We start from the raw sequence: 25,413 nt of genomic DNA, 5'->3' as shown, positions 1-25,413 counted from the left end.
CGAACCCCTCGATGATCACCGGTCCTGCGTCTCTTTGTCACCACAAACGCTGACCATTTCATGCTCAAGGCGACGGATACACCGGTGATCTTCGCAGCGCTGCCGGAAACGGTGCCCAGCCTTCGAATGCAAACAACAACCTCCTGGAATATGCGTCGGGGCAGTGGGCCCGAGCCCGGTGAGAGATTGCGTCGAGAGCCGAGAGATGCAACGTCTTGGCACTGCTATTGGACTCTGTTGGTGGGATTTCTTGGGCCCGGGGGATCTGGATGAGCAAAAAGGGAGACGGAGCCTGCCCGGACCGCAAATGAGCAACACCAGCTCAGGCCAGGAGAAACATGTCCCAGTGTTGACAATATGAATGGACTCTAGAGAGTCAGCGTGAGCTGCGTTCGACAGGAACCCGAACCCAACTTCTTGATTACATGGAGGTACTAGGTAGGTTACAGGTATCTATTTACGGTCCTATTCTATCATGGGCAATACCCATCGTTCTCATGAATCCCCGTTGCGAACATGAGATCGGCCAGAACAATAATTCATTACCTCATCCTCTCGTCAACATGACCGCCACCCGCCGTTGATAAGGCTTCTGAGCATACAAGCCTCGGTAGTCGGGCGGCACCTTCTCATCCTTCAACCACGCCCTCATAAGCCTGGACGCTCTAATGAAAGCCTCCCGGCCGCAATATCAACGCCACCAATTTGAACCGACCCCTTTACTCCTGATGTAGGGCAGTATTGGCGGTTGACTTCGGGGCAGGGACAAGTAGCCAAGTCACAGCGGCAGCGACGTACAGGCCGACAAGAATCGGTTGCAGAACAGCCACACCAACATGAGTGGCCAGGATGCCGGTGACGATGGGAAAGGCAGAGCCCCCGACTTGTCCGATGACGAACACAAAGGGTAAGGCCGTGGATTGGATCGCCGGCGGGAACAGCTTCGAGGCTACGGATATGCCCTGGCGAGGTTGTCAGGACTCTGGTGGGCAACGAAATAAGGGCGTTAGGGATAGTGGGTGTTGACCTACAGTAGCAAAGAAAGGACCGGAGAAAAAGCCGAGGAAGCTGACTGCAACGGAAGCGGCGATGATATTCGGAACCCTGGGGGTGAACGGTAAGCCTGGTATCCTCAAGCCTCAACGAGTGCGTATAGAGGGTATCTGTGAAAGCAAAAAGGGGAGACTCACAGCCAAAACAACAACTGCAACCCAACGCACAGCACAGCGTAAATAAACACCATCTTGCGCTCACCGAACCTCTGCGTAGGCTCCGCCAGCAGCAACCTCCCCAAAAAACAGCCACCGTTAAAGCCCGCCGGCACGTAGCCCATCTGCGCCAGCTCACCACCCCGCACAACAACCAGGTACTCGACCAGCCACCCGCCCACCGTGACGGCAGCACCAAGAAAAAAGAAAAAGAACAGACTCAGAATCCACACGCTCGGCGTCGTGAGCGTGGTCTTGATGAGGTCCATAGCGGTGACATTCTTCGAGCCCGCCCTCGGCGATTCCTGGCCCCCCTGCCCACCACTGCCAGCATTAGCATCATCCGACGACGATGACGGCGCACGCGCTACGCGACCGACGTTGGCGCGGAAAGCGACAAAAACCATCGCAATATTGGCGATGCCCAGCGCGAGCGGGAAGGTATAAAACAAGTACCAGCGGGAGACGGTCCCCGCGGAGGCGACGGCGGTGGCGACGAAGGGCCCGACCAGGCAGCCCGCCATGTACATGGCGTGGATGAAGCCCAGCCAGCGGTGGGCGCCGGGGACGCGCGAGACAAAGGTGTTGGCGTGCGTGTCCTGGTAGGCCTGGCCGACGGTGATGAACCAGAAGGAGAAGACGAGCAGGCCGAATGGCGGGTCCCACACGCGCAGGGCATGGCCGATCAGCTGGCAGGCGGCGCCGAGGGCGAGGAGCGCGCCGAAGTCGAAGTATTGGCAGAGGTGGGTGTTGGTGATGGCGGTGAAGAACCAGCCGAAGAAGTTGGCGGCGAAGCTGAGGGTGAATGCTTGGTGGTTAGAGGAGAGTTTCTCCGTTTCTGCCAAGGCCTAATGTGGCCCTCTAATAAATAGCTCGGGCTATGTGTGAGCGTGACTTACATGGCGGAGACGGTAGTCGTGTTGATGCCATACTGGCGCATGAAGTAGGGGACTAGCGGCCCCGTGCTTCCGTCATTGACGCCCGCAACGAAGAAACAAAACCCGGCGCTCATCAACTTGATAAGCGTGGCACGGTCAAATTTGGGCTCGCTAGGGGGCGCATCTTCGACCGGTCCGGTACTCTTCGGTGACACTACTGGTCCGTGCCGGGCGGTCTGGCAATTGGACGAGTTTCAATCTCATGTCTCTCGATAGTTTGGGTTTGAGTTGCCATGGTCTAGTCTAAGCCGGCAAGTCGGCGGGAACAATCGATGAATGTCCGTGGATGCATTCGGTATTCTTGGTCCTCAAGAACAACAGATCGAATGTTGGGGGCGCTCGAGGATATCTAAGCTGCGGAGACGGTTATTATTCTTACGAAACCTGAATTGAATTCTCGATCCGATGATCAAGCGAAGAATCCCCGATCAAAAGGCTTTGCGGCCCGCAGCCCCGGATCCCTGTTCTTGTTGGTCTTCCCGACGAGCGGTGGGAGATACTGAGACACAAAGTCGGTCACAAATGCGCCCCGTTCAGGACACCACGGTAGCCCACAATAGGTGCCACTCTGGAGCGGGGACCGTGTGGCGGAGAGTCCTAAAAGGAAACACGCCGGACTCGTCCATAAACTGTCGGAGACCCCAAAACCGGGATCCGGGTCCCGTGGCGAGATCGATTACCCAGTCGGAGTATCCCAAATCGGCAACCACTTCTCAGTGCGATACCTGTCAAATAACTCCCCTACAACTGTCAAACAACTGGTCGGCGCATCATCCCCTCCCTGCAAGGCACGTGTAGTAAGGGAGCAACGAGGGAACTCAACGGATCAGGCCAAGCCCGCTGGGCCCAGGGTGCATAAAAAAAGCAAAATTGGCGAGGGACACGGCCTTCATCTAGTAAGGTACTTCAGGATAGTGGAGGCATCCACAGCGTGCAGGACTGCGCGTGATGCGTATCGCGTATGGTTTGATGCATTTTCTTGCCTGACTTACTCACCAGTTAAGGTACCTATTTACCTATGGAGCAGATTCCGGCGCAAGCGGTGTGACTTGCTTGACAACCCGGGCCGGGGTCCCGATAGCGACACTCCAGGCCGGTATATCCTTGGTGACGACGGAACCTGCGCCAATCGTGCACCCCTCACCGATGGTAACACCAGGTAGGACCACGACGTGGCCGCCGATCCAGCAGTCATCCCCGATGGTGATGGGCTTCGCGTATTCGATGTTGTCACGCCGACTCTGCACGTCGGTTTCATGGGTCGCCGACAGAAGCGAAACGTTGGGACCGAACATGACGCGCTCACCAACGGTCACGATGGCGCAGTCCAGAATGATCAAGCCGAAGTTGGCGTAAAACCGTTTCCCCAGGCTGATGTTGCAGCCGTAGTCGACCCGGAACGGCGGCTCGATGAAGGTATCGTCACCAACGTGGCCCACAAACTGGCGGAGCATCCGCAGACGTTCTTCGGCGAGTGTGTCGAAGGTTGCAGCAGGGTCCGAAGGGAAGTGGTTGTTGTATTCATGGCAATGACGCCGTGCTCCAAATCGGGAGGTTGCTAGTCCCTTCTCCATGGAGTCGTAGCTATCATACCTCGATTAGTCTTACCAGGTACCCAAGATGCAGATCACTCCCGAGGGGATACAGTTGGGGTGACATTGCAACTCACAGCATGCCCGAAATCATTTTCTCATATTCTTCGCCCCCCGGGACATGGGCGAGAGTAGCCGCTTTCGCGAGCTCCCTCTGATCTTTTTGAGTCGCGGCCATGGTTTGTGGTTGGATACCTTAGGTAATGTGGCTGAGGTGGTGTCTCTTTGGTTGAAAAAAAGAAGTAACAATCGAAGACGGGGGTAAAGAAACCGGGGAAAGCTGCACTGCGGAGGATAAATCCTCAAACTTCCATGCCAAGCAAAGCAGTGGGGTGTTTGATGGCCCACCCGCCCCGTCTTGGGCAGCAGTTGGTTTGAGAAATCGTTCCCTCGATCCAAGGAACTATTGTCTTCAACCCAACTTCTCTTTTCGGCATGGCACAGCAGCACAGCGGCACAATAAGGCATAAAACAACATACTTAGCGCGTCATTTCTTGCTTGCCGGCTGCTATCGTTGGAATCGGCAGCTGTCGAAACAAAAGGCAGGGTGATAATGCCAGTGCATCCCCCGTCTTGAGCCCAGCGCGGCAACGTAAAATCCATCTCGCGCTTTACTCCGAAGTAGTAACGGAGTCCAAAACAGCCAGAAACCATTATGGTTAAGTAATGCGAGTATTCGTATGTATTCGATCCAGTCCATCCTCGAAATTGGTGCCTGGGATTAAACATTGAAATTGACATGTACCTAAGATCAGTGAAGAAACAGACGCGGTGCTCCTTCTTTCCCTCCATACCTCACTACATCTATACATCCAGATGTAAATTCATTGAAGCTCAGTAGGTAGGTACCTGATGCTATGCCAACCAACTCAGGCCTTGAGTTCCCCTACGCCAGAGGACAACCCATCACAACTAAACGTCCGGTACCGTCACAATCGCCTCGATCCCCGGCACCTCACCCTTAAACTCGTCCCTATCAGTTGTCCCAGCCACATCGCCTCTCCACTCATCGATAATCTTCAGCATATTCCGACACGTCCCCTCCACCACTCTCACGGCGTCATCCCCGATCGGCAGCCTAGGCGGTATCTTTTTTCCGCTAGCACGCCCTTCGCCACGGATGACGTCCACCATCAGCTCGACGCCCTTCTTGACGTCGCCGCGCTCGTTGCCGGCCATTGCCCCCGCAACATTGGCCATCGCCGCACGATGGCCAGCATAATCATCCAGCGGCGGCGCCGTGGAGGCATTCTCGAGGAGCTTTGATAGGTCTGTGAGCTGGGTGTGGAAAAATCCCGGCTCGAAGTCGATGGTGCGGATGTTGAAGGGGGCCAGCTCGGCGGCGAGGCCGTCAACGATGGCTATGCGAGGAGTAAGCAACCAGGCTGGAGTTAAACCTAACATGAGGTACCCACCTTTGAGTGCACCCTTTGCCGCGCCGTACACCGATACCATGGTGGGCGCCCACCAAGCGTACATCGAACCGACAAAGGCAATGGTGCCGGATTGCTGCGCGCGCATGTACGGAAGTACCGCGCGAGTGACAGAGAGGGCGCCAAAGAAGTTCACGTTGAAAAGCTTCTGGTAATCCTCGTTGCTATTCGGCGTCAGGCCTGCTTACTGAAGTAGCTTGAGTTACTTACTTGGTCTCCTCGACAGTTCCAAACAGGCCGTAGCCGGCATTGTTCACCAGCACATCGATCCGGCCATAGATCTTGACTGCCTCATCGATAATCTTCTTGACCTCGGCCTCGGGCAGACTGACATCTAGGTCGACGATGGCTGCGCCGGTGCCCTCGAACTGCTTCAGCTTTGTTGCGGCGTTGCGTCCCGTTGCGATCACCTTGTCCCCGCGGGCGAGAGCTGAATGCACGAACTGGGCGCCGAAGCCGGACGAGCAGCCCGTGATGAGCCAGACTAATGGGGCCATCGTTGTGTGAGGGACGGGGGTGGTTTGTAGCGCTCGGGGTAGGGGATGGGTTACTATGGCGGGACGAAATCACGCGTGCGAAGAACAACAATATCTAAATAACTTCGTGAGGGGGTTCACAAAGAGGGGGAGACACGAGACTAGGCCCCTTGATATCCACAGTAAGCTTACAGATCCTGACTCGGAGGTCTTGGCACGTTACTGACGCCGTGCTAGCTCATCCACTTGCCCAGGGTCCGTTTCCCGTGCATGGCTGCCTTCATCTTAACGAGAAGCCTGGCGAAACACGTGGCCAAAATCTGGTGATCCAAACAGTCCCTTTCCCCCTCAAGTAGTAATGGTGTTTGCGAGATACCCTCGACGTTTCAAGGCATAAGATCGTTGTGGACTGACGATCGTGCCAGCGAAACGAGCAAGGCGACGTAGCATCCGTTGTAGATCGGAGTTAGCACAGCCCATAAGGATCTCCTAGTCGGGCCCACAACGCAGGATATTGGGCACTGCCGGAGCGCAGCATACGACCCTCACAAGAGGTAAATGGTGCAGCGAGAAAGAGGGAAGAAGTAGGGGGCTTGTACGAGTTAAAGGCAAACCGATTTGATCCGGATGTAGTTAGCGTGCTAAGGCCCTATAGGCCCAGTGCCTCCGGGCGAAATAAATTCCATCCATCCATCCATCCATACGACCCTCTCCACAGTTGAGCCCAACCAAGTACTTCACAGAATACCGCTTCAAGAACAACTTGATAATCGCCGTAGAAGTCACGGTTGACGGTTCTGTTCTCTCTCCACCATTCCGTTCCCTTGATATTCGTGGTTACCGTGCCTCAAGCGACGATGACAAAGTCAACGCAGCTCTCATAAGTTTGAGAGCCACGGATTGCGTACCAGTACCATTGAATAGCGCACTTCCCACCTTCGGTACAGATAGAGGCCAGTCTTTCTGGGATGGTTATGTTGAAGTCAACTGCAACAGTACGGAGATTAGAATTTGGAACTACCTAGGCGATCAAGATCACGTACCATCATCCTGGATTGGGTTCGTGCTGTTGATCGGCCACTCCTCCCATGTTTTCAACGGACTGCCAAGGACGACGTTGTTGACTGGGTCGATCACCGACACGTTCTGTTACTGTTAGTATTCTTGGGATATGGTTTGATCCCAGAAGGACAAGAGCAGGAGGCCACGTACCGCGTATCCCGGTCTATGACCGGCAACAAGAACAATATGGAAATCGACTATGTCCCCAGCTTGAAACGTGTGAAGACTCGCTTCGTTATCTTTGTACTGGTATCCTCGGCAGACATAGGCATTGCAGTTGTAATCAGCGTCGGCAACTTCAACAGCATTTTCGATGGGGCCGGCGAGGTCTTGTTCAAAACAGGGATCAGGCTTACAGACATGTCATCGAAACGCGGGAGCATTCCTTACCTCTGTTCAATACTGTCGACACTGCAGCCCCACAGAGTTCCTCAGATAATGCCCCAGCCTGGTCATGTTTTGTCAGCTTCCTATTATGTTCCCCAGGGAAATGAATGTCGAACCTTCCTCGGGGTGGGAGTCTTGACCACAGCGTGCGCAAGGGCGCCGACTGCGCCAAGGGAAAAGAGAGCGGCTTGGAGAAGCATGGTTCCGGGAAGGTGTTTGGCCTATTGCCTTTTAGAAGTCTACTGGCGAGAAGTGAAGTGTGGCAGGGATAATGGCTCATTTTATGCTTTACTAGGTCTTGATGCGACATGCTCAAAACTCGCCCTCAATTTCTCACACATTTTGAGTGCTTCCACTCGTAGCCTTGTCCACGCCGCTACTTTGGACGCTTCAAATTCTACACGAATTATCCACCAATCGCAGTTAGAGGGATACAGCCATGCGTATTTCCACCCCCAGTGTTTCGTCCGGGGATCCCTAATATTCCCTTGTTACGGCCTCCTCAGCTTGAACTTCCCTCCAATTAAGGGAGTCGATAACAAACGCACTGGTGTAGATCAGCGGAGTTCCCACGGCTGACAAGGACGCAGCGGGATGGCATGCTCCGTTGGGGTACCATCACCGAGCCAGATGGAGCAGACTGAGTTTAGATAGTACCTGGTAACCTTAGCCACGGAGATTTGGTACCATGGAACACGAGAACTCCTCATGTGGGAAATGCTCCCTGTGTTGGCTACCTTACCTACTCAACAACTGTGAGGACAATCTCGTTATAGAGGTACCTATGGGTGCATCATTTGGTTTCACAACACACTTCAGCTAATACTAACCCCTAGACTCTTTCGGAACTTACCTCCTGTGAACGGCCGTTGGTTATAGGACTCGGAGGCGTTCAGGGTGTAGCTTCTTATCATTTATATATTAGTTTCTCGGTATTTTATGTAGATTATTCACCAATGGCCACTAAGTTGACACCATATTGTTCCCAAAAGAAAAGAAGAGAAAACCCCCTCAACATCAACCACCCTTCGTCAAAATCCTCAACCCACTCCCCTCATCCCCCACCAAATGCACCTTCACCGTCTCCGCCCTCGCACTCAACGCCGCCTCCTGCACCCCCCTCCCCCCCACCTCCGCATTCTCCCCATACAACAACACCAACGGCAGCGCCGAATCCCTCCACAATGGCACGCCCCTCGACTTCCCCATCGCCACCAGCACCGTCACCACACTCAACCCCCACACCGCCACCGGCAACCCCAACCACGCCCACTCCACTCTCACAAACGTCCCCACCACATTGACCCTCCCCTCCACCACGTACGGCACGGCCGTCCCATTCCTGACCACCGCCAGATCCCGCACCGACTTGGTCAGCGCGGCGCCCAGCGCGCGGAACGCGCACGCCACGTTGTCGTCGGGGGTTGGGCAGGTGGTGCCGGTAAAATTGGCGTAGAAGACGGCCTGCAGGGCGTCGTTGGCGCGCGAGAAGCCGCCCGGCGGGGGCAGGTCGACGACCCGGATTGCCATGTTGCTGTCGGTGGTGTGGCCGCGGCCGAGGAGCTGGCCGCCGAGGGGGGAGGGGTGCGTGACGGAGAGGGATTCGAGCCATTCTGGGTGGATGGTGTAGGCTTTAGGGGGGTGGTTCCAGGGGGGGGTGAGGGTGATGGGGTTGGGGGGGGTGTAGGGGTGGTCCGGGATGGTGAAGGTGTCGAGGATGGTTTCGGAGTACTCGCTGCGGGTTACGGAGGCTTGAATGCGGCGTACGCAGGGGAGGATGGCGCATTCGGAGCCGATGAAGCTGGGTTTGGGTGTGGACGTTAGTTTGGGTGTCGGGATGAGGGCACTGGGGTTGCTTGGAGAAATATGAGAGCAAGGGTGTTGGGAATGGGGGTAAGGAATTTGGGGTTTCACACACCGGGTATCGTTTTTGAGGATATGGATTCCATTATTGGCCGGGGTTCCGTCGACTTCGAGGGAGGGGTTTTGGGTGCCCCCTAGTTCGTCGGTGGGTACGGCGGCCCGGATGGACTGATAGATTGTTGGTGGCCAGCTCAGGTTGGTGAGGGCGGTGGCATTGTCCGACCGGGTCGAATTGAGGACCATGTACTCGGATGCACCGTCGAAATCAGGGTCAGCCACGTACCACAGGCTGACGGGTTCGTTGCCGCCCGGGAAGGTGACGGTGCAGGTTTGCGCCGTGGTCCTATTGTTGGAATCGAACACGGTCTTGCACGTCCGGCGTAGCTGGCTCGAAACATCGACGCAAGCAGGGCAAAAGCCGAGAGTTGAAAACGGGGCCCAGGTGCAGTTACCTGTAGGACAGTTGAATCGCGGTTGTGTGAGGACTTCTTGGGTAGGGAGGAAGAGGGCAGTGATAGCGTTGGCCTTGAATATGGGGTCGAGAGTCCAAGTCGAATAGTCATATTTGGGGCCAAGCGAGTCAAGGATATCTGCTTTGGCTAGCCACGAGGTCCGGGCGACATCGACGTATTCGGCGTCGTAGAAATGGACGATCTGCTGCGCAAATGGGCCAGCAGCGGCACCAATGATGATGGCAAATGCTCCGAGAACGGCAACGCTCCTATTGCGATCAAGGTCAGTCGGGCACACGCCGCGAGGGGAAGAAAGGGGGTTGACATACCGCCCCTTTAGCGCCCAAGCCAGCATCATGGCGCCACTCGCCCCCCGGCTCCCACTGTCGAACGTTTTGTAATCGATCAACTTCTTTTCATGCCCGGCCAACCAAACCCATTTCAACTGGGAAATGGCGCTGGTCGCACCGTAGAGCGCAGCCATCTTCCCCACCACCGCGAGGATGGAGATGAGCGTATTAAAAGACAACGACCCCCAGTCAGGAATCCTCTGCCTGTCGTACCGCTGCAGAACGTACACCATCGCAGCTAAGCTGGCGGCTGAAACAAGAAGGCCAAACAGTTCGAAAGTCCATGTTGCAGAAAGTTTCTGGAGAAACGTCGACTTGTGAGGCGGGCCGGCGGGGATGGAGGAGACGTAGTGGTCGGGGCGGAGGACGTCTGTATCGGTGTCGGAGTGGACTTTCTGTTGCCATTGTGAGGGATACGGATGGGGTTCACCTTGTGCGGGAAGGAGATGTGAGGAGGCCTCAGCCCATGCTGGTGGTGAAGGGTGGGAAGCCATGGTTGGCATGTGAGTCGTGGCAGTGGATTAATTAGTGGACTGTCGAGAACGGAAGGCCACGGGCTTGCTGCTTTCGAATTTGGAAGCGTAGTTGTGATCGTTTTATAAGTTAGGTAGGTACATTAATTTTCCAGCTTCTTGGCCACGGAGCCCAGGCCTGCTCCACCACATCGGCAGCTCCCTACCTAAGAGACATGGGCCATGGACATGCAGTGTGTATATTTGGCGCGCCTCATCGCGTTCTATTCGTCCAACACCCGCCAGCTGAACAACGTCAAGGTCTTACCCCGGTTCTGAGACAGTCTCCTTGCCCAGGCCGTCCACCTTGGTCTCTTGAAAATCTTTTTTTCAAGCCTAGTCGCCTATGGGGTCGAGAACCGTCAGCCCTAGCAGCGTGCCAAGGGAACAAGCGGCAGATACATGACGCTATCCCCAAAGTAGATGTTGCTCGAATCCAATCACCAGCTGACAGTGAAGCAAGCGAGAGCTAGCAAGAGCAAGAGCTTGCCTTCGACCAACCGTCGTTCCCGTTAGGTGTCCCTGCCCCCAAAGGCTGAACATCCACAATAAACCCAGACCTTTCGGGCAGCGATCGTGCTTGGCTCCTTCGAGCGAGCTGTTCTGACCTCTATTTTGTGAGACGGCTAATTCATTAAGTTGGGATAATTAACCTAAAACCTCTTTTTCTCCCTTCAACCCTCCTCCCCAAGATCAGATGTCCTCGAACCGCTACATCTCCGTTGCACAGCCACAACGACGCTACTGCTCATACCGGCTCGTTGGCACCAGACCTCAAGGTTCCCAATGCACCTTGACAATGTTAGGCTTATTAGAGTTGTAGTCGAGCTTGTGGATACCCCAGTTGATACATTCGAGAGTAGACGTCGCCTTCCTCATCGGTGAAGTAGTACTTCCTGGTGGAGACGTTCTGGACTTCGAGTCGCCACTTTCACCACAGCCTGCCTCCCGGCCAGAGAGCATAGTCCGTTAAGCCTCCGACACGAACATCGCCGTGAATCTTGGACCACTGTTGATGAGCGGTGGTGGGCCAATAGACGGGAACGGAGACGCGTTGGAACTTGACGGGTGGTGGGTCGATTTGCGGGCTGGCTGAGTCCGTAGCGGGAGGGTTAGCTTGGGACTGTGAGGCGGTAGGTCTGCCAATGCGAAAAGTGACCCCGTTCTGGCTTTTGGCGTCTTCCCATTCGAAACCGTCCTCGGTGTCGGTTCGGTCGTGGGCGATAGGAAGATCGGACATGTTGTTGCGATTAAAAAGACTCAGATATCACTGTCAATGCATGAGAGTCAGGGAGGCCGTACTAACGTTTTCGTGCTGACTGTTATAAGAGTAGTCAAGGAAGATGAGAGAAGAAAAAAGGACACAGGACTGCCTTCACACATCGACGTATTTGTAGTGCTATCCTCGCCCGAAGATCGTCGATGATGTCAACATGACCCTGCACCCGGTCCAAGGTTTGACCTGGATCAGATGTTAGTGAGTGTAAGTCTACGCAAGCGGCGTGCCCATCATCCACCAACTAAGGGGCAAGCCACAGAGGGAACCACATGGCTATCAACCATTGGGCGGCGTTGGGACGATCATAAACGAATGACAAATGGCTTGGAATCATCAAAGGGGACTTGGCATGGACCTGAGGCAATGTTCTCAACAGGTCCAAATGTTAGATGCACGGGTTAAATTGTTATTTTGAGACTTCAAAAGTGGCCGGGAGCTTTTGTGAAGGCGTGGAAGAGGGCTCTGGGGGTTGACATTCACGACAAACATATTCTAACACGGAAACTACCCCTTGATGGATAGCTTTTTTTTTTTTTTTTTTTTTTTTTTTTTTTTTTTTTTTTTTTTTTTTTTTTTTTTTTTTTTCTCAGGCAGTGCGATTGAATAGATGTTGCCGGCATTAAAGAGGTCACCCGTAATATGATCATTTTTTGCGAGTCAGGGATATTGAGGGTGGTGTTTGGATGTTAATGGACTCCCACGAAAGAACTTTCTGTACCTTATTTACAGCTAAGCTCTCACCCAATTTGGGTGCCTCAAAGAAGCTCGGCGTCGCTCTGCTCAAAAAGAGATGGGCGCTGCTCAAACTGCATGATCAGCAATCTGTGCTCCTCACTTCGCGGCTCGATCCGAAAACCGAAGTCCCTCGGATAAGCCAGGATACCAGGTTTCGCCTTCACATCCACATCGACCTCCTTTCCATCATTTCCCACAGCTTTCATAAACTTAAAAACGGCTAATGACTGGGCCATGTTGAGGTAAAGCCCCGAGTCAGCAAAGAAACGGCCAGGGCATTTTCTGCGGCCGTAGCCAAAAGTCTCGGCCATTGGGTCGGGTTCTTCCCGTGGCGGAAGGAAACGATCGGGATCGAAGCACTCCGGATTGGCGTACACCTGTGGGTCGTGTAGAAACCACCAGACGGCGGGTAAAAGATAGGCACCCTTGGGGATGTGGAGGCCATTGAACTCAACATCCTCCGTAGCGGTGTGAGGAAAGCCCATGGGGGCGATAGGCCACCACCTGGTGACTTCCTTGACCAAGGCGTTGATGTATGGCAGATTCGGACGATCCTCGAAGGTGGGCAGACGATCCGTGCCAACAACGCGATCAAGTTCCTCCTGGGCCTTGCGCTGCACGTATTCAAACTGGATCATGGCTAATGTGAAGACGGTCAGACTGACTGTGGTGGTATCTGTCCCAGCGCCGTAAAGACTTGCCGCCGTCCAGATAACGGCTTCCTCATCGTCGGCGTCGAGCTTGACAGTCGGCTCCTCTTTGAGTTGTTCCATGAGCTTTGATACGTACGAAGGCCGGTGAGTTGAGGCGGCCATCTGGTCCTGGACAAAGCGGTAGGGAATATATGCTGATGCCATAATGGACTTGCGCCACTGCGCAGCCGTCTTCTTGAACTTCGCTCCAGGGAAGCTCTCGGGAAGATACTGGAGTGCGGGGACAATGTCGACAGCCCAAGCCATGGGAACAGCGGCCAGCGAAAACTCAGCCATCATTTTCTCCACCAAGTTGACCAACTTGTCAGGCCGATGAGGCTCGATGGTGTAGCCATATGCCATCTTCAAAACCGTGGCGGCTGCAGCACTGAAAGTAGGTGCTTATCCTCGTCAGTCATCCAAGTTTAAAGAGTAGGTAATTACCGGGGATTGGCGGAATCTTACGTTTTACAATGGCCCAACCATTTTCCAGGTTCCTTCAGCGTCCGCACAAGCTGACGCCCTACTTCGATCTCTTGGGTATCCCGGAACCGTGCTGCGGACACCGTCGTGCCGAGCTCTTGGTGCAGGTATTTTCGATAGCGCCGAAACGTAGGCGTATAGCCTTGACAGACGACGATGGACTCGTAGCCACATAGCTTATTCGCCATGACCATGGTCGGCCGTCCAGAAGTCTTGCTCGCCATCTTCTCCAGGAGCTCATGGGCCATCTCCTTGTTGTGTATCAATACGAGAGTCATGCCCATAACCGTGACGGAGCTGATGTCCCCGTAAAGGTCCTTGTGCGCCATCCAATGTTGGTATTCCAACGTGCCTTTGGGGGGGAAGTCTCGAATGTTTCCAAGAAGCGGGAGCGGTTTGGGTCCAGGGGGTAATTTGTGCGCCCTTTGCTGCTGGAACTGTCGTCGGTATAATACGACACAGCCAGATAAAAAAAGAACGCACCACATTGAGAATGACATGATTCCCATGCTAGTCGATAGCCATCAAACCGGCTAAAGTACCTATTTGGCTGGAGGCTATTTCAAAGTTGCGGACTGGAGCCAAGGAGAGGACAGAAACTTGCAGCACCAGTAAATTTATGGCGACCGTCTTATGATATTTCGTCCTTGCAGTGGCTGTGCAGCCCTTAGGATTGCCACCCCCCGGCGCTGATCAGTTCTGCCGCAGTTCCGATAGGCTGGGTTGTTACACAGTGTTGGTAGGTCTGTGTTAGGTATGACCTGTGCATGGTCAGACGAAAGCAGGTTGGTAGCATCAGCGACTGGCGGGATCTCAGTTAATGCATCTTGGCAGCTTGTAATTTGTATTAAACAGTACGCTGCGCAAGACTGTGGAGAGATGTATTTAGGCACTCAGAGTCGGATAGGAGGCTGCACAGGTCGATGACTCGCAAAAGCTGGTTACGCTGAGCAGGCCTCGGTCTGTCTCCTACACCCACCTCGAGTCACCGCCTGCCTTATCCCCGCACGGTTTTCTTCCCATATGTTCCTAGCACTGGATCATCCTCATGCATGCTGGCCGTCCATTCCCCAATGCCAGAACGCGCGGGAGCTCTCTTCGCGCGCCCACCACCACCTCCGATTAAATTTCCCGGCCGGTAATTGGGATCGGATTGCATTCAGCGGATTTCGGAGGCATGGATCTCGGCCTCCTTTGGAATGTCACGAACAGCTCCGCAAGGGAGCGGCCAATGGACCAGGTTCCACGAGCCATCGGCTTGCAAGTGCATCCGTCCCAACGGGAGATACTCCATCACGCGCCACAACAAGACTGACGCAGGGGGCAGCCCTTGACCAAACTGGAGGAGATCGTGCAGGACACCCCGTGTGGCCGAGAGATAGAGTCTGTCGAAGAGCCCGGAGCCAGGCGCTGTAGCGCCCTCCCCCCTCCTCCGTGTCGTCCCTGGGCTGAATCGGCAAGTCCGAAGGCCCATCCCAGCAACCCCCCTGAGATAGCTTGTCAGGGTCAAATCGGAGGCCCGCCCACTGTGCTTCATGTACCATCCAGACAAGAGGAGCATGACTTAGGGACCATTGCTCTTCGTCGCCCGGTTGCCAGCCACCGCCAATATCGGCGTGGTCTCCTGGGAACCAAACTTCTTGTATGTCAGTTGTTCCGTCGTCATCGTCCTCGTCGTCGTGCATTGCCGGTACCTGGGAAACAATAGACTGCCTCGACTGCCTCGACTGCCTCGACTCCCCAGAATTGACCACATGCAGTTGAGTTAGTTCATCTGGAGACTGGGTCCGACGAAGGGTGCCCGGCCGAAATAAAACCGGCTGGAATTTGACTCGTCGTTCGTCGATGCTAACTGCGTGTCGAATGAATCTCGAACTAGCCATTTCCCTGGTGTCAACCTGAAACTTTGCGATGCTGTTGACGGTATCGAATAAGCCCAGGAACTGTACACGACACACCGGACGGCAAATGGTCTCCCGGCAGGCTTTGAGAAAGACGAACGCAGTCTGCCGCTCCGTCGTCTTGTGCGAACTGCTCAATTTCCAGGTGGCAAAGGCTTCCTAGACAAAAGGGATCATTTCTTCGTTGTCGGGCCCGAGCAAACCGACGTAGTCAAGCATCTCATTCATGAACCTGGCGGTGTATGCTCCCCGCGAGAAGCCGAAAATGTAGACTTTGCATCGAGAGCGGTAATGCCTCATCAGAAAGCGATACCCGCCAATGAGATGCTGGTCAAACGAATGACCCAAGGCCAAGTCGAGGACCTTGTTGGTCCACAGCCGCCTCCCTCGCCGTAAAGCGTCGCTGGCCAAAGAGGTTGGAGTAATATCAGCTCCAATGCCCGCTATGCTGGATTAGCTTCGGATCTGCTCAACGAACTCGACGCTGGGAGCTACTGTACGTTGATAATAACAAACTATACCCGCTTACTTTGCTCGTCTTCGGTGCGATCAACCATTCTGAAGATTTTCAAAATATTGGCCTCCGCGCCATCGACACGGAATGTGTTTCCTGTGCCGTCGAAGCACAGAACGAGCACTCTCCGTGGTGAGGACTTTTTGTGAGACTCCATCGTGTGAGAGGACGTGAAGGGAAAGGCCCAGGAACGGAGGCCTAAAAAGCGAAGTCTAGGTAGAGGTACAGGGAGCTACCTACCTATATTTATGATCCCCAGCCTTTGTCCTGAATCAGACCAACTAACGACAGCATGCAAGAAGCCGTCATCGCCTCGGATTACTTATCCTTGGATATCCTTCGCTGTGGACACGTTCCGGCGCCTCAAAGGACGAGTTCTGATGCACATGTACGAAATAGGCGTTTGTGGCTGCCCACGCGTGAGCTCATCACTGCCGATGGCGTAAATCGTCGCCGGCGATTGGGGGACGCGACGAATACTTTAACCTGGAGGCCAAGGTTGCATCGTAGATCAGGCTTGAGCGCGGGGTCTGTTGGATTTGGAAGGCGGTGAGGAGGGGCAATTCAGGGGTAACTAGTGGCTGGGCATTAGTATTTTCAGGATCAAGGCGAGGCCCGCGGCAGTGGGAACAAGACAGAGACAGAGAGAGACAGACATCATCATCAATGAACTGGTTGCCCCTCTTTCATCACCTTTTGGCACCCAAATCACCTTGGTTCAGTCATTCGTAGCTGTTGGCTTTCCAACAGGGTCCATTCAACGGTTGAATGGACCCCGCGCTCAAGCCTGTTCAACCAACCAGGCCTAATCTCAGCCGTGAACTCGCTGATGCGCGCTAGGGGGTGGGTTGGGGAGCAAGCGATTCGCCCAGCCAAAAGCACAGCAGATCTTCATGGTCAATTCAGCCCTGTTCGGGATAGCCTCCATGCCTCGGCCTCAGCTGTGTGGCATTTATCGATGCTGATGTTGACGGCGGCCGGCAGCCACATTCTCATTTACAAAGAAGTTCACAACACGGAGAAGATGCGTTTGGGCGTTCTCGGCTTTTTGTTCCCTTGCTACCGATAAACTGCGCGGCTGTGCCTGATGGCAATGCTTAGTTGGCCGCATAGCGAGGGCGCCCTGACGACAGGCCAAGCAGCTACATGTAGGGGTACGATAGTTGTGTGTGGTTGTGGGTGGCGATTTGGAAGATATATACCTAGTTACCTAATGTGGACTGTTATGAATAGTGATAATAATAGCGAGTGGTTATACCAATAACGAGTGGACCCCGTCGTTGATAAAGCACACCATATACATTGAGGATACTACGTATGGTACCTAGGTAGTCTATGTGGTCGCCCAGAGACAAAACCCCCCTACCTGGTCGTCATGGCAGGCGTTGATGTCCCTTGTTGGTGCAACAATTCACAGTCACCTTGGAGTCTCGAGCTTACATAGGTAAGGTAGTTTCAGTTTAAAGGTCTGCGGCTAGGTACCTACCAAAGAACCTCTCGGGGACTTCACTCAGGTTACATGCCGCATGCGTTGTACGTGGATTTCAAGCAAAAGATGATCAAGGCTCGGTGAGTCGTATTTATCACTGTGTAGGTGTTAGTGCGTAGAGCAGGAAAGTATGAGAGGCACACTGCTACGTATAGAACGTCTTAGAATGTCATTTGAGCCGCGTCGACAGTCGAAGCCCTTGACCATCGCCCGGTGCGGTGAAGGCGTGCTACAGGGGTTGGAATCAAACCGTTTGATGGGTTCGATCATCACCATTGCTGCCTGGTTAATTAAGGCCAGAAACAGGGGGGCTGAGAACAATGCTAGTTCCCTTCGCCTTTCTCCTGGAAGCATTGATCGGCTTCGGGCCTGCCTACGAATTGGGATATACAAAGTTAGCCTCTTGGCCCAGTGCAGCATCAAAGGGTGTGTACGGATTACAATCCGCCGGAGTAATATTCGTTCACGTCCCACATATCCACAACATTTGGCCAGTAATCATTCGCCGTTCCGCTGCCGTATTTCGTATCCAGTATGGAGTTACGTGGCTGAACGCTCCAAAACACCGCTGATCTTCGCCACTCCCCTGGGCGCCCTTGTTCTCACCCAAATCCGAGATACGGTAATGCCAAGTAGGTCCCCTATTCGCGGAACCAGCGGGGCACTGTAAAGGCTTCATTCAATCGGTGCTTCGATCGTATCCCTCGGTTGGTCCGCGTCTTTCGTCATGGCCAGCATGCCTGTTGATCACCCACGTCACCGGGACAAAGTCACAAAGAAGATGGATGGCCCCCGGCCGGACTCATGCGTCAAAGAGTTATATAATGTTACGGCCAGCCGCCCTCACAGACGCCACTCCGGTGTATCAACTGTCAAGCCTTGGACGCCAAATCCTTTTTCGCCAAGATGGTCAAGCTCACTCATCTCTTGCTGGGTCTTCCAGCTGTTTTGGCTATGGAATGCCGCCCCGAGGGACCAATCGTGCCTCCGCCGCGCAACCTGAAGGAGTCGGCCCCATTCCAAAGGGCTCTCGCCAACCTCACCGCCACCCTCGACTCCGCGTTCAAGGGCGAGATCAAGTCCTCCTTGGATGCCCAAAATGTCTCGCTATCGGTGGCTCTCGTCGGACTTGATCAAACGGATGCATCAACTCCGCTGTGGGAGTATCACCATCTTGGCTCGGGCAATGTGAACGGCACCAAGTCGTTGGACAGACACTCGCAATATCTGGTTGGGTCCGTCTCCAAGGTCATCACTGATGCCGTCCTTCTGCGCAGCGGCGTGAACATGGATGACCCAGTCACGAAATATCTTCCGTCGCTGGCCAACGAGACGTCGAGGATCGACTGGAAGAGCATCAGCCTGCGGGCTCTGGGAGGCCAGCTGGCCGGCATTCCCGCCAACTGTATGTTCCCCTTATCCAGTTCCACCAGATGTGATGAGCACAGAAACTGACAAACCTTCGCAGATGGATTCTCGGTATGTCAAACTCTCCAAGAACTCCAACCCCCAAATTCACTTAGACCCCCCAACCTCCACCTAAGGTACCTACCTAACCACAAATCCCTAACACCACCCAGGAATACCACTACATCAAAGACTGGTTCGAAGCCCTCGGCTTCCCCGCCCTCAATGACACCAACTACCCCGACTGCGGCGTGATCGGGCTCAACGTCGCCTGCACGCGCGAACAGCTCCTCGCCGGGATGCTGACCTCGGACCCCCAAGCCCTGCCGCAAGCCCGCCCCGTCTACTCCAACATCGCCTACACGCTCCTCGCCTTCGCCCTCGAAGCGGCCACCGGCAAAGACTACCCCACCCAACTCCGCGACTTCCTCACCACTCCCCTCCACATGCCCTCCACCATCCCCAGCCCCGGCAACGACTCCCTCGCCGTGATCCCCCCCGTCGAGAACACCTGGGGCTCGCCCTACGGCGACAACGCGCCCGGCGGCGGGCTGGTCTCCACGCTGGCCGACCTGTCCTCCTTCCTGCACGCCATCCTCAGCCGCGACGAGGCGCTCGGCTCCGTAGCCGACATCCGCGCGTGGCTGCAGCCGCGGACGTTTTCGGGGTCGCGGTCGAGCGCGGTCGGGCTGCCGTGGGAGATCTTCCGCCCCGAGCCGGGGTTGTTGTTCCCAGGGTATGATGCGGAGACCGGGGAGGGCGGGCATACGGTGACGATTCATGCGAAGGATGGGGCCGCGTATGGGTACCATGCGCGGATTGCGCTGCTGGATGAGTATGGGGTCGGGTTGGTGGTGCTGACGGCGGGGAATCAGGATGCGTTGGGGGCCATGTATGATGCGGCGTTGACGGGGCTGGTGCCGGTGCTGGATGGGTTGGCGAGGCGGCAGGCGGTGGAGGAGTATGGCGGGGTGTTTAGGGGGGTGTCGACGGAGGAGACGGGCGCGGTGCCGGTGAATGCGACGGTGGGGTTGGATGGGTTGTCGTTGCGGTTGATGGGGTTGAACAGGAATGGGTCGGATATCTTGGCTGCGCTGCAGGAGCTGTGGGGGGTCACCTTGTTTGAGTTCCTGCCCTCGTTGGACATGACGGGTGTGTATCGGCTGTACCCGACTGGGATTGAGAGGAAGGCGGTGCTACCGGATGGGAGGGAGGTTGTGGAGGAGGATTGGAGGGTGTGGTGGGAGGTCGAGTCTACGTCCGAGAGCGAGCTGCCCGGCGCAGGACTCAGCAACAATGACTGCCTGACCTGGACACTGGCAGACTGGATGTACTATGGTAGCCAGTCGGCCGACAGGGTGGTGTTTGTGAAGGATGCTGAGACAGGGAGTGTGCTGGGTCTGGACGCTCCGTTCTTGAGGACGGGTGCCATGGGGAAGTCGTCGGACGAGTGAAGCCAGGGGTTATGTCGAGAGGGACACCGCTGTCCCACGCGGCCCTCTCTGACCACACTTTCGTTCAGCCACAGACAGAAAGTTATTGTTAGACATTAGATCAAGATTGTAATTCGGAACCTATTCAGAAGTCAGGTGTCTCTGGCCGAACATTCATCCTCTAATTTGATCGTGCTCCGACTGTTGCGCCGAATAACCAGGTTCTACCCACGCCATCCCATGAGCCAACTCCTTCACGCCGGGGCATATGGCCAGCCATCGCGGGCTCACTTCACCACTGTTCGAGTGTGTTGGCTCCTGCTTTGGTTCCGCCCGAGGCAAACCCTCCCGTAGAGTTCCCAGACAGCTATTCCCTCTCGGCCATGGAGGGATACACTGGTGAGCCCTCGGCATCTAGTGTTTCTCGCTTTGCTTTCGCTCAGTCGAGGGCGGTTGAGCCGTACCGTCAACCATTCGCCAGCCATCGGGTCGTTACGCCCACGAATCTTATCACGAGATGTCCCCCTTGCCGCGCATCACGCACTGCATTTAGCCCAAGACTTTTGCTAGCGCTATTACAATCTCCTTATGCCATCCCGATGGCGCTCAAATCCGAGTCGCCAAGGGTACATTGCAGACAAGTCCAATCAACCCGGATGGCTCGCCCTCCACGTCGAAATAAACAAATGCTGAACCAGCACGATAGGATTGTCGATCTCGTGGGTATGCTCATGCGGCAGCCAGCCAAAGCTGTCCTTGGGCAGGACCAACACATCCCCAATCAAGCGCGGCTCCTCCATGCTGTCCATCTCGTCGCCGTTGTGCTCCACGCCGGTGACGTTCTTGAAGTAGTCCATGAACGCCTGAGTCCAGGCATATGGCCCAGTCGTCGTCATGACGTCATTGAAGGTGATGGCGGCCCCGGCGGGCTTGCTCTCCATCAGTTGCTGGATGTTATCGAGGACGCGCTCGACGACGACCTGAAGGACTGGGTGGCCCGGCTTGGTGAACATGGCGAACTGCGCCAGCGCGACTGAGTGTGGTGAGACCCCAGGCAGGACGGACTTCTTGTGGTGGTCGGATTCAATGCCGATGACCAAGTTGGTCTTGCCACGGTGTTGCTCGGGGATCCATTTGGAGACAGGTTGGAGTGGGCGGACGTCGATGTCAGCCCAGACACCGCCTTCCTTCAGCATGAGGAGGTAGCAGAGGAGGTCGGCTTTCAGAATCGGATCGTGTAGGTTGGTGAAGACGTCGACGGTCCGGCCCATCGAAGCGGTCGCGGACGTAGGCATCCATGTTGGCGTCTGTGAGGCGTTCGTATCGCCAGTCGGGGTTGACCGCGCGCCACTGATGGGGCAACCCGGCGGCCTTCTCGGTCGGGTTTTCCGAGTCATCCTTCCAACTTTGCCAGATTTTTTTGGGGAACGGTTGCGAAAGGAGATCTTGGGACGACGGGGCATCGGGTGATTTTCCTTGGAAAAAGGCGACTGCATAGCGGGATAAGTCAGCTTCAACTCCCCATGCGTTGTGTGGAAATGGAAAGGCCCATCATACCGCCCGTGGAGTTCTTGTACGTGTAATGCCCTGCCAGCAGGAATACGAGTGTCACGGCCGCGACGAGCGCAAATATGCCTCTCTTGGATATCCATGCCGCTAACATATTGAACGAGGCCCCGCTGCAAGTCGAGGGGGAGGACGGCCGCAAAACAGCTGGTCTGTCGCAGCACCACTGGTGCGGCTGGAGGATTATATGGCTCTTTGCAAGACAGAAATGGGAGAAGAATGCACATGTGCTGACGACGTTGCAACCCCAGCCCTTCGGTTGCGCGCGGAACTGTTGCCGCCCAAACCCAGCCGCGATCAGCGGCTCGACGCGCAGCGGGGAAGAGACGAGCCAATCACTCCTGAATCTTTGGCGCCGTGTCTCCGGCGCTAAACCTATACCGTTAAGACAAGAAGCCAAGGGGTAGAGCTGGAACCAACAATCCACGAACTTATTAAACGAACCAACGAGGAGTCAATGTCGCGATCTCGAGGGTCATACCAACCCTTCATTCAGGGGGATGGCAATGCAAGTTCTCGCCATGGGCCCTGGCCTCCGAGAAAGCGCCCCCAACGGCGTGGCCGACCGCAGACCTGGGAGATTTGGATGGATGTTTCGAGGAGAATAACAACATGCTGTCGGGCGCTTCTCTTCGCGCGTCTAAGGTTCCCTTCTTTGTCTTTGCTCCTCGACGTGTTCCGGGAAAAAATAACTGCCTTTTCTGGCAATTCGTGACCGAGACGGTTATACAACAACAGGCTTCTTGAGAAGTCCCCGGCAGCCGACGGCAACATGAGGCTAAGTTGGGGTTTGACCGTCTCGTGTATACTCTTCTTCACCTGTATCTGCGTAGCCCAGGACCAATGCTACGCCCCGAACGGTCAGACTGACGACAACTTTTTCCCATGCGACCCGAACGCTACACACAGCACATGCTGCAATGGTCGCTCGACCTGTCTCAGTAACAAGCTGTGTATGGGACCGGACGGGAACCTAATCAGGGGACTCTGTACGGATAAAAACTGGCAATCCCCCGAGTGCGCCTACTACTGCATGAGTAGGTCGACAGAGCTCCTTCACTCGGATATAGCCATAAGGCGCTGACAAGAACTTCCCCAGGTGCGATCCGCGGCGGCCACGATCTCATCTCCTGTTCCAACGTCACCAACACCGACACCTCTTTCTGCTGTGACGGCCACCGTGCATTCTGCTGCGACGACGGCGTGGCGCGGTTCAACGTGTTACCTTCCAATCCGCAGGCCTGGGCAACCTGGGACAATTCCGCATCACACTTTGTCGTCGTCCAAGACCTGAAAACTACCTCAACAGGAAGTCTACCAGCCGCCACCGGAACGAGCACCACCCCATCAACAACTCCCCCAGCCGCAACCACAGACAGTGACCAAACCCAATCCGCGCCCACTTCACCCACCGCCACGGACACCAGCACCCCATCCGAATCGCCACAATCCACCACCCTACCCATAGCCGCGCAAGCTGGCATCGGCGTGGGGATTGGCGCCCTGGCGATCGCCCTCGCCGCGGTAGCATATCTGCTGTGGAAGCTCCGGCGGAGCAAAAAGGCCCTCCTCGCCGAGAAAGAGCAGTCCAACAACGGGGCGGGGGCCTTGGGATACCTTCACGCGGCAACAATACGCCACTCCTGGAGTTCCTCTGCCGCCGGGTAAGGACCCGTATAATCAGACTGGGTTGGGTGGGCAGAGGCAGGAACTAGGGGTGAACACGAGATATGAGATGGATCCGTATTCGCATCATACGCACGCGTATGGGGGGCGAGTGGAGTTGTCGGGTACGCCGAGGTAGCAATAGTGGTAGGCGGGGGTGGGGTGTATATACAGGAGATGGGTTGGGGTTGAGAGCGAAAATTGTACCTAGAGCAGTGTTATAGAGTGGGTAAAGTTTGCCGGACGGTGGGTGAGTTGAAGTTTGGATTCATGTAATATAATTAATTACTTCCAGTCACGATTTGAATGGTTTGCTCACCATGCCTATAGTTATCTTCTCGAGGACCTTGCTTTTTGTCGAGTGCACGGTTGAGTCTGAAACTGCGCATTTTCAGACATCAAAGTCCCAAGAACCGTTAGCCCTGGCCTGGTGGGCGCTAGGTCCTCCAAAGAAGATAATGGACAAGCCAAGTGCGAGAGAGTACAATGCAAGCCCATTTCGTGGAACACATCAATATGAATGTCATACGGTGGATATAATATGCATCGACCCGCTCGTCATCAAGGGGCATTACATCAGACGGTGGGTTCTTGAAAATAATTGAGAGTTGCGGCTGGCACATTTGCAGGATATGATACAGATGGTTTCGGTTTGCACTGGTGGGTCCCTTAGAAAAGGGGTTTGTAAACAACTCCGGTGCACATTTATACAACACTGATGGCGTTCAAGTTGTTCTTTGATGTCATTATACCACCTAGGATAAAATCACTAGACATTCACCTTCGAAACATGTTTGTGGACTCTGGTTCTTAATATTCTGGAGGCTGGCATTGAATTTGGGCCCTGAGGGATGGATCACCTGGATATATGTACCTTAGTTGGTGGGTTCCGCTGTCGGAGTTGCCAACGCTGGGCCCTGTCAAATCAAGTAGACAAGCAAGCGCTTCTAGCTGTGTTCCTGAGTAACAAATAACGTTGTAGGTCGGAGTCTCCGCATATACACGTGTATGATTCATTGGCGCTTAGTCTATACGCTGATCACTAGAGAGCGTCGGCGCAGCAACCCACCGAGCACCCACCTCACGTTCTCCCCTTTACTACCTGCCTAACAACCACCGAACATCACCACGCCCCCGGTCTTATTCCTGATTGAATCCACCACCATGACAACCATCTTCGATGTCCCGGGCACCAACTCCCCAAGGCCCTTTTCCCCGCTCATCCAGCAAGCTTTCCACGTCGAGACACCCGAAGCTGCAACATTCAATGAACTCGCCGCTCAGATCGTCAAGCAAGTAACCACCTCCCCCGACCCAGCAAACGCATTTTGGTCGCTCTGGGACGCCTTCTTCGTCGCCATCACCACCTCCCCTCCCCACCCCCCAACCACCCACGGCGAACCATTCGCCTCCCCACTCGCCCTCCTCGACGCCCTACGCGCACACCCACCCACCACACCCACCAATGTCGCGGCCGGTTCCGACGCAGAACTCAAGCTCCGCACCACATACCTCGACAAGACCTCCCACACGATCCCTTGGTCCAACCTCCCCGGCTTCTCTGCACAGTGGCGTGACGTGCACGACATCCTCGAGGCGTGGCGCGACTGGGACGGCATCCGCCGCAGCAGCGGCACTACCACGAACACGGCCACCCCCAACGACGTCCACCATGATGATGAGCGCCACGACCCCGCGCAGTACTTCCTCCGCTTCGTCTCCTTCTCGGTCGCGCTGCTTCAGCGAGAGCACGACCGACACCGACACAGAGACGGCGGTGGCGGGCGCGCCGGTATCGTCCATCTGGGTGTTCTTCAGCTGCAAAGAATGTCACTAGACAGCGACGGTCCCCCAGCCGCTGTCTGAACGAAAAGGGGCACTGTATCTCGCCGGCGCAAGTGTGAGGCGCTGAATGTGAGGGCGTGGCCGACATGGGTGCGGGAGTGGGGGCGGGGTTGTTGTGGGAAGGCCGAAT

The 25,413-nt window shown here is 55.3% G+C and overlaps 11 protein-coding genes across 11 annotated transcripts; 3 read left to right on the top strand and 8 right to left on the bottom strand.

Annotated features, from left to right (window-relative positions):
- Window positions 1–719: 719 nt before the first annotated feature.
- On the bottom strand, window positions 720–3,916 carry CHGG_00266 (uncharacterized protein; the record flags this gene model as incomplete). Its single annotated transcript, XM_001219486.1, has 6 exons — window positions 720–962; window positions 1,032–1,104; window positions 1,191–2,003; window positions 2,108–2,322; window positions 3,196–3,730; window positions 3,816–3,916. 6 exons carry the CDS (start codon window positions 3,914–3,916, stop codon window positions 720–722), a joined length of 1,980 nt encoding a protein of 659 aa, XP_001219487.1.
- A 735-nt stretch (window positions 3,917–4,651) lies between these two features.
- Window positions 4,652–5,669, bottom strand: CHGG_00265 (uncharacterized protein; the record flags this gene model as incomplete). Its single annotated transcript, XM_001219485.1, has 3 exons — window positions 4,652–5,100; window positions 5,155–5,336; window positions 5,407–5,669. The coding sequence occupies 3 exons, from the start codon at window positions 5,667–5,669 to the stop codon at window positions 4,652–4,654; spliced, it is 894 nt and encodes a 297-aa protein (XP_001219486.1).
- An 826-nt stretch (window positions 5,670–6,495) lies between these two features.
- On the bottom strand, window positions 6,496–7,297 carry CHGG_00264 (uncharacterized protein; the record flags this gene model as incomplete). Its single annotated transcript, XM_001219484.1, has 5 exons — window positions 6,496–6,635; window positions 6,692–6,794; window positions 6,861–7,039; window positions 7,101–7,158; window positions 7,214–7,297. The coding sequence occupies 5 exons, from the start codon at window positions 7,295–7,297 to the stop codon at window positions 6,496–6,498; spliced, it is 564 nt and encodes a 187-aa protein (XP_001219485.1).
- Window positions 7,298–8,114: 817 nt separating this feature from the next.
- CHGG_00263 (uncharacterized protein) lies at window positions 8,115–10,256 on the bottom strand (the record flags this gene model as incomplete). Its single annotated transcript, XM_001219483.1, has 2 exons — window positions 8,115–9,681; window positions 9,742–10,256. 2 exons carry the CDS (start codon window positions 10,254–10,256, stop codon window positions 8,115–8,117), a joined length of 2,082 nt encoding a protein of 693 aa, XP_001219484.1.
- Window positions 10,257–11,205: 949 nt separating this feature from the next.
- Window positions 11,206–11,514, bottom strand: CHGG_00262 (uncharacterized protein; the record flags this gene model as incomplete). Its single annotated transcript, XM_001219482.1, has 1 exon — window positions 11,206–11,514. The coding sequence occupies one exon, from the start codon at window positions 11,512–11,514 to the stop codon at window positions 11,206–11,208; it is 309 nt and encodes a 102-aa protein (XP_001219483.1).
- A 794-nt stretch (window positions 11,515–12,308) lies between these two features.
- On the bottom strand, window positions 12,309–13,792 carry CHGG_00261 (uncharacterized protein; the record flags this gene model as incomplete). Its single annotated transcript, XM_001219481.1, has 2 exons — window positions 12,309–13,368; window positions 13,446–13,792. 2 exons carry the CDS (start codon window positions 13,790–13,792, stop codon window positions 12,309–12,311), a joined length of 1,407 nt encoding a protein of 468 aa, XP_001219482.1.
- Window positions 13,793–14,622: 830 nt separating this feature from the next.
- Window positions 14,623–16,035, bottom strand: CHGG_00260 (uncharacterized protein; the record flags this gene model as incomplete). Its single annotated transcript, XM_001219480.1, has 4 exons — window positions 14,623–14,802; window positions 15,005–15,099; window positions 15,422–15,523; window positions 15,894–16,035. The coding sequence occupies 4 exons, from the start codon at window positions 16,033–16,035 to the stop codon at window positions 14,623–14,625; spliced, it is 519 nt and encodes a 172-aa protein (XP_001219481.1).
- A 2,238-nt stretch (window positions 16,036–18,273) lies between these two features.
- Window positions 18,274–20,228, top strand: CHGG_00259 (uncharacterized protein; the record flags this gene model as incomplete). Its single annotated transcript, XM_001219479.1, has 3 exons — window positions 18,274–18,772; window positions 18,836–18,846; window positions 18,948–20,228. The coding sequence occupies 3 exons, from the start codon at window positions 18,274–18,276 to the stop codon at window positions 20,226–20,228; spliced, it is 1,791 nt and encodes a 596-aa protein (XP_001219480.1).
- Window positions 20,229–20,854: 626 nt separating this feature from the next.
- On the bottom strand, window positions 20,855–21,859 carry CHGG_00258 (uncharacterized protein; the record flags this gene model as incomplete). The annotated part of the gene is made up of 1 exon (XM_001219478.1): window positions 20,855–21,859. The coding sequence occupies one exon, from the start codon at window positions 21,857–21,859 to the stop codon at window positions 20,855–20,857; it is 1,005 nt and encodes a 334-aa protein (XP_001219479.1).
- Window positions 21,860–22,545: 686 nt separating this feature from the next.
- On the top strand, window positions 22,546–23,441 carry CHGG_00257 (uncharacterized protein; the record flags this gene model as incomplete). Its single annotated transcript, XM_001219477.1, has 2 exons — window positions 22,546–22,810; window positions 22,873–23,441. The coding sequence occupies 2 exons, from the start codon at window positions 22,546–22,548 to the stop codon at window positions 23,439–23,441; spliced, it is 834 nt and encodes a 277-aa protein (XP_001219478.1).
- Window positions 23,442–24,602: 1,161 nt separating this feature from the next.
- On the top strand, window positions 24,603–25,304 carry CHGG_00256 (uncharacterized protein; the record flags this gene model as incomplete). The annotated part of the gene is made up of 1 exon (XM_001219476.1): window positions 24,603–25,304. The coding sequence occupies one exon, from the start codon at window positions 24,603–24,605 to the stop codon at window positions 25,302–25,304; it is 702 nt and encodes a 233-aa protein (XP_001219477.1).
- Window positions 25,305–25,413: the final 109 nt, after the last annotated feature.

Source organism: Chaetomium globosum, genomic scaffold (genome assembly GCF_000143365.1).
Source record: "Chaetomium globosum CBS 148.51 scaffold_1 genomic scaffold, whole genome shotgun sequence".
Taxonomy (NCBI): domain Eukaryota; kingdom Fungi; phylum Ascomycota; class Sordariomycetes; order Sordariales; family Chaetomiaceae; genus Chaetomium; species Chaetomium globosum.
Note: the sequence above shows the minus strand (reverse complement) of the source record. Positions and strands in the feature narration are given on the sequence as shown.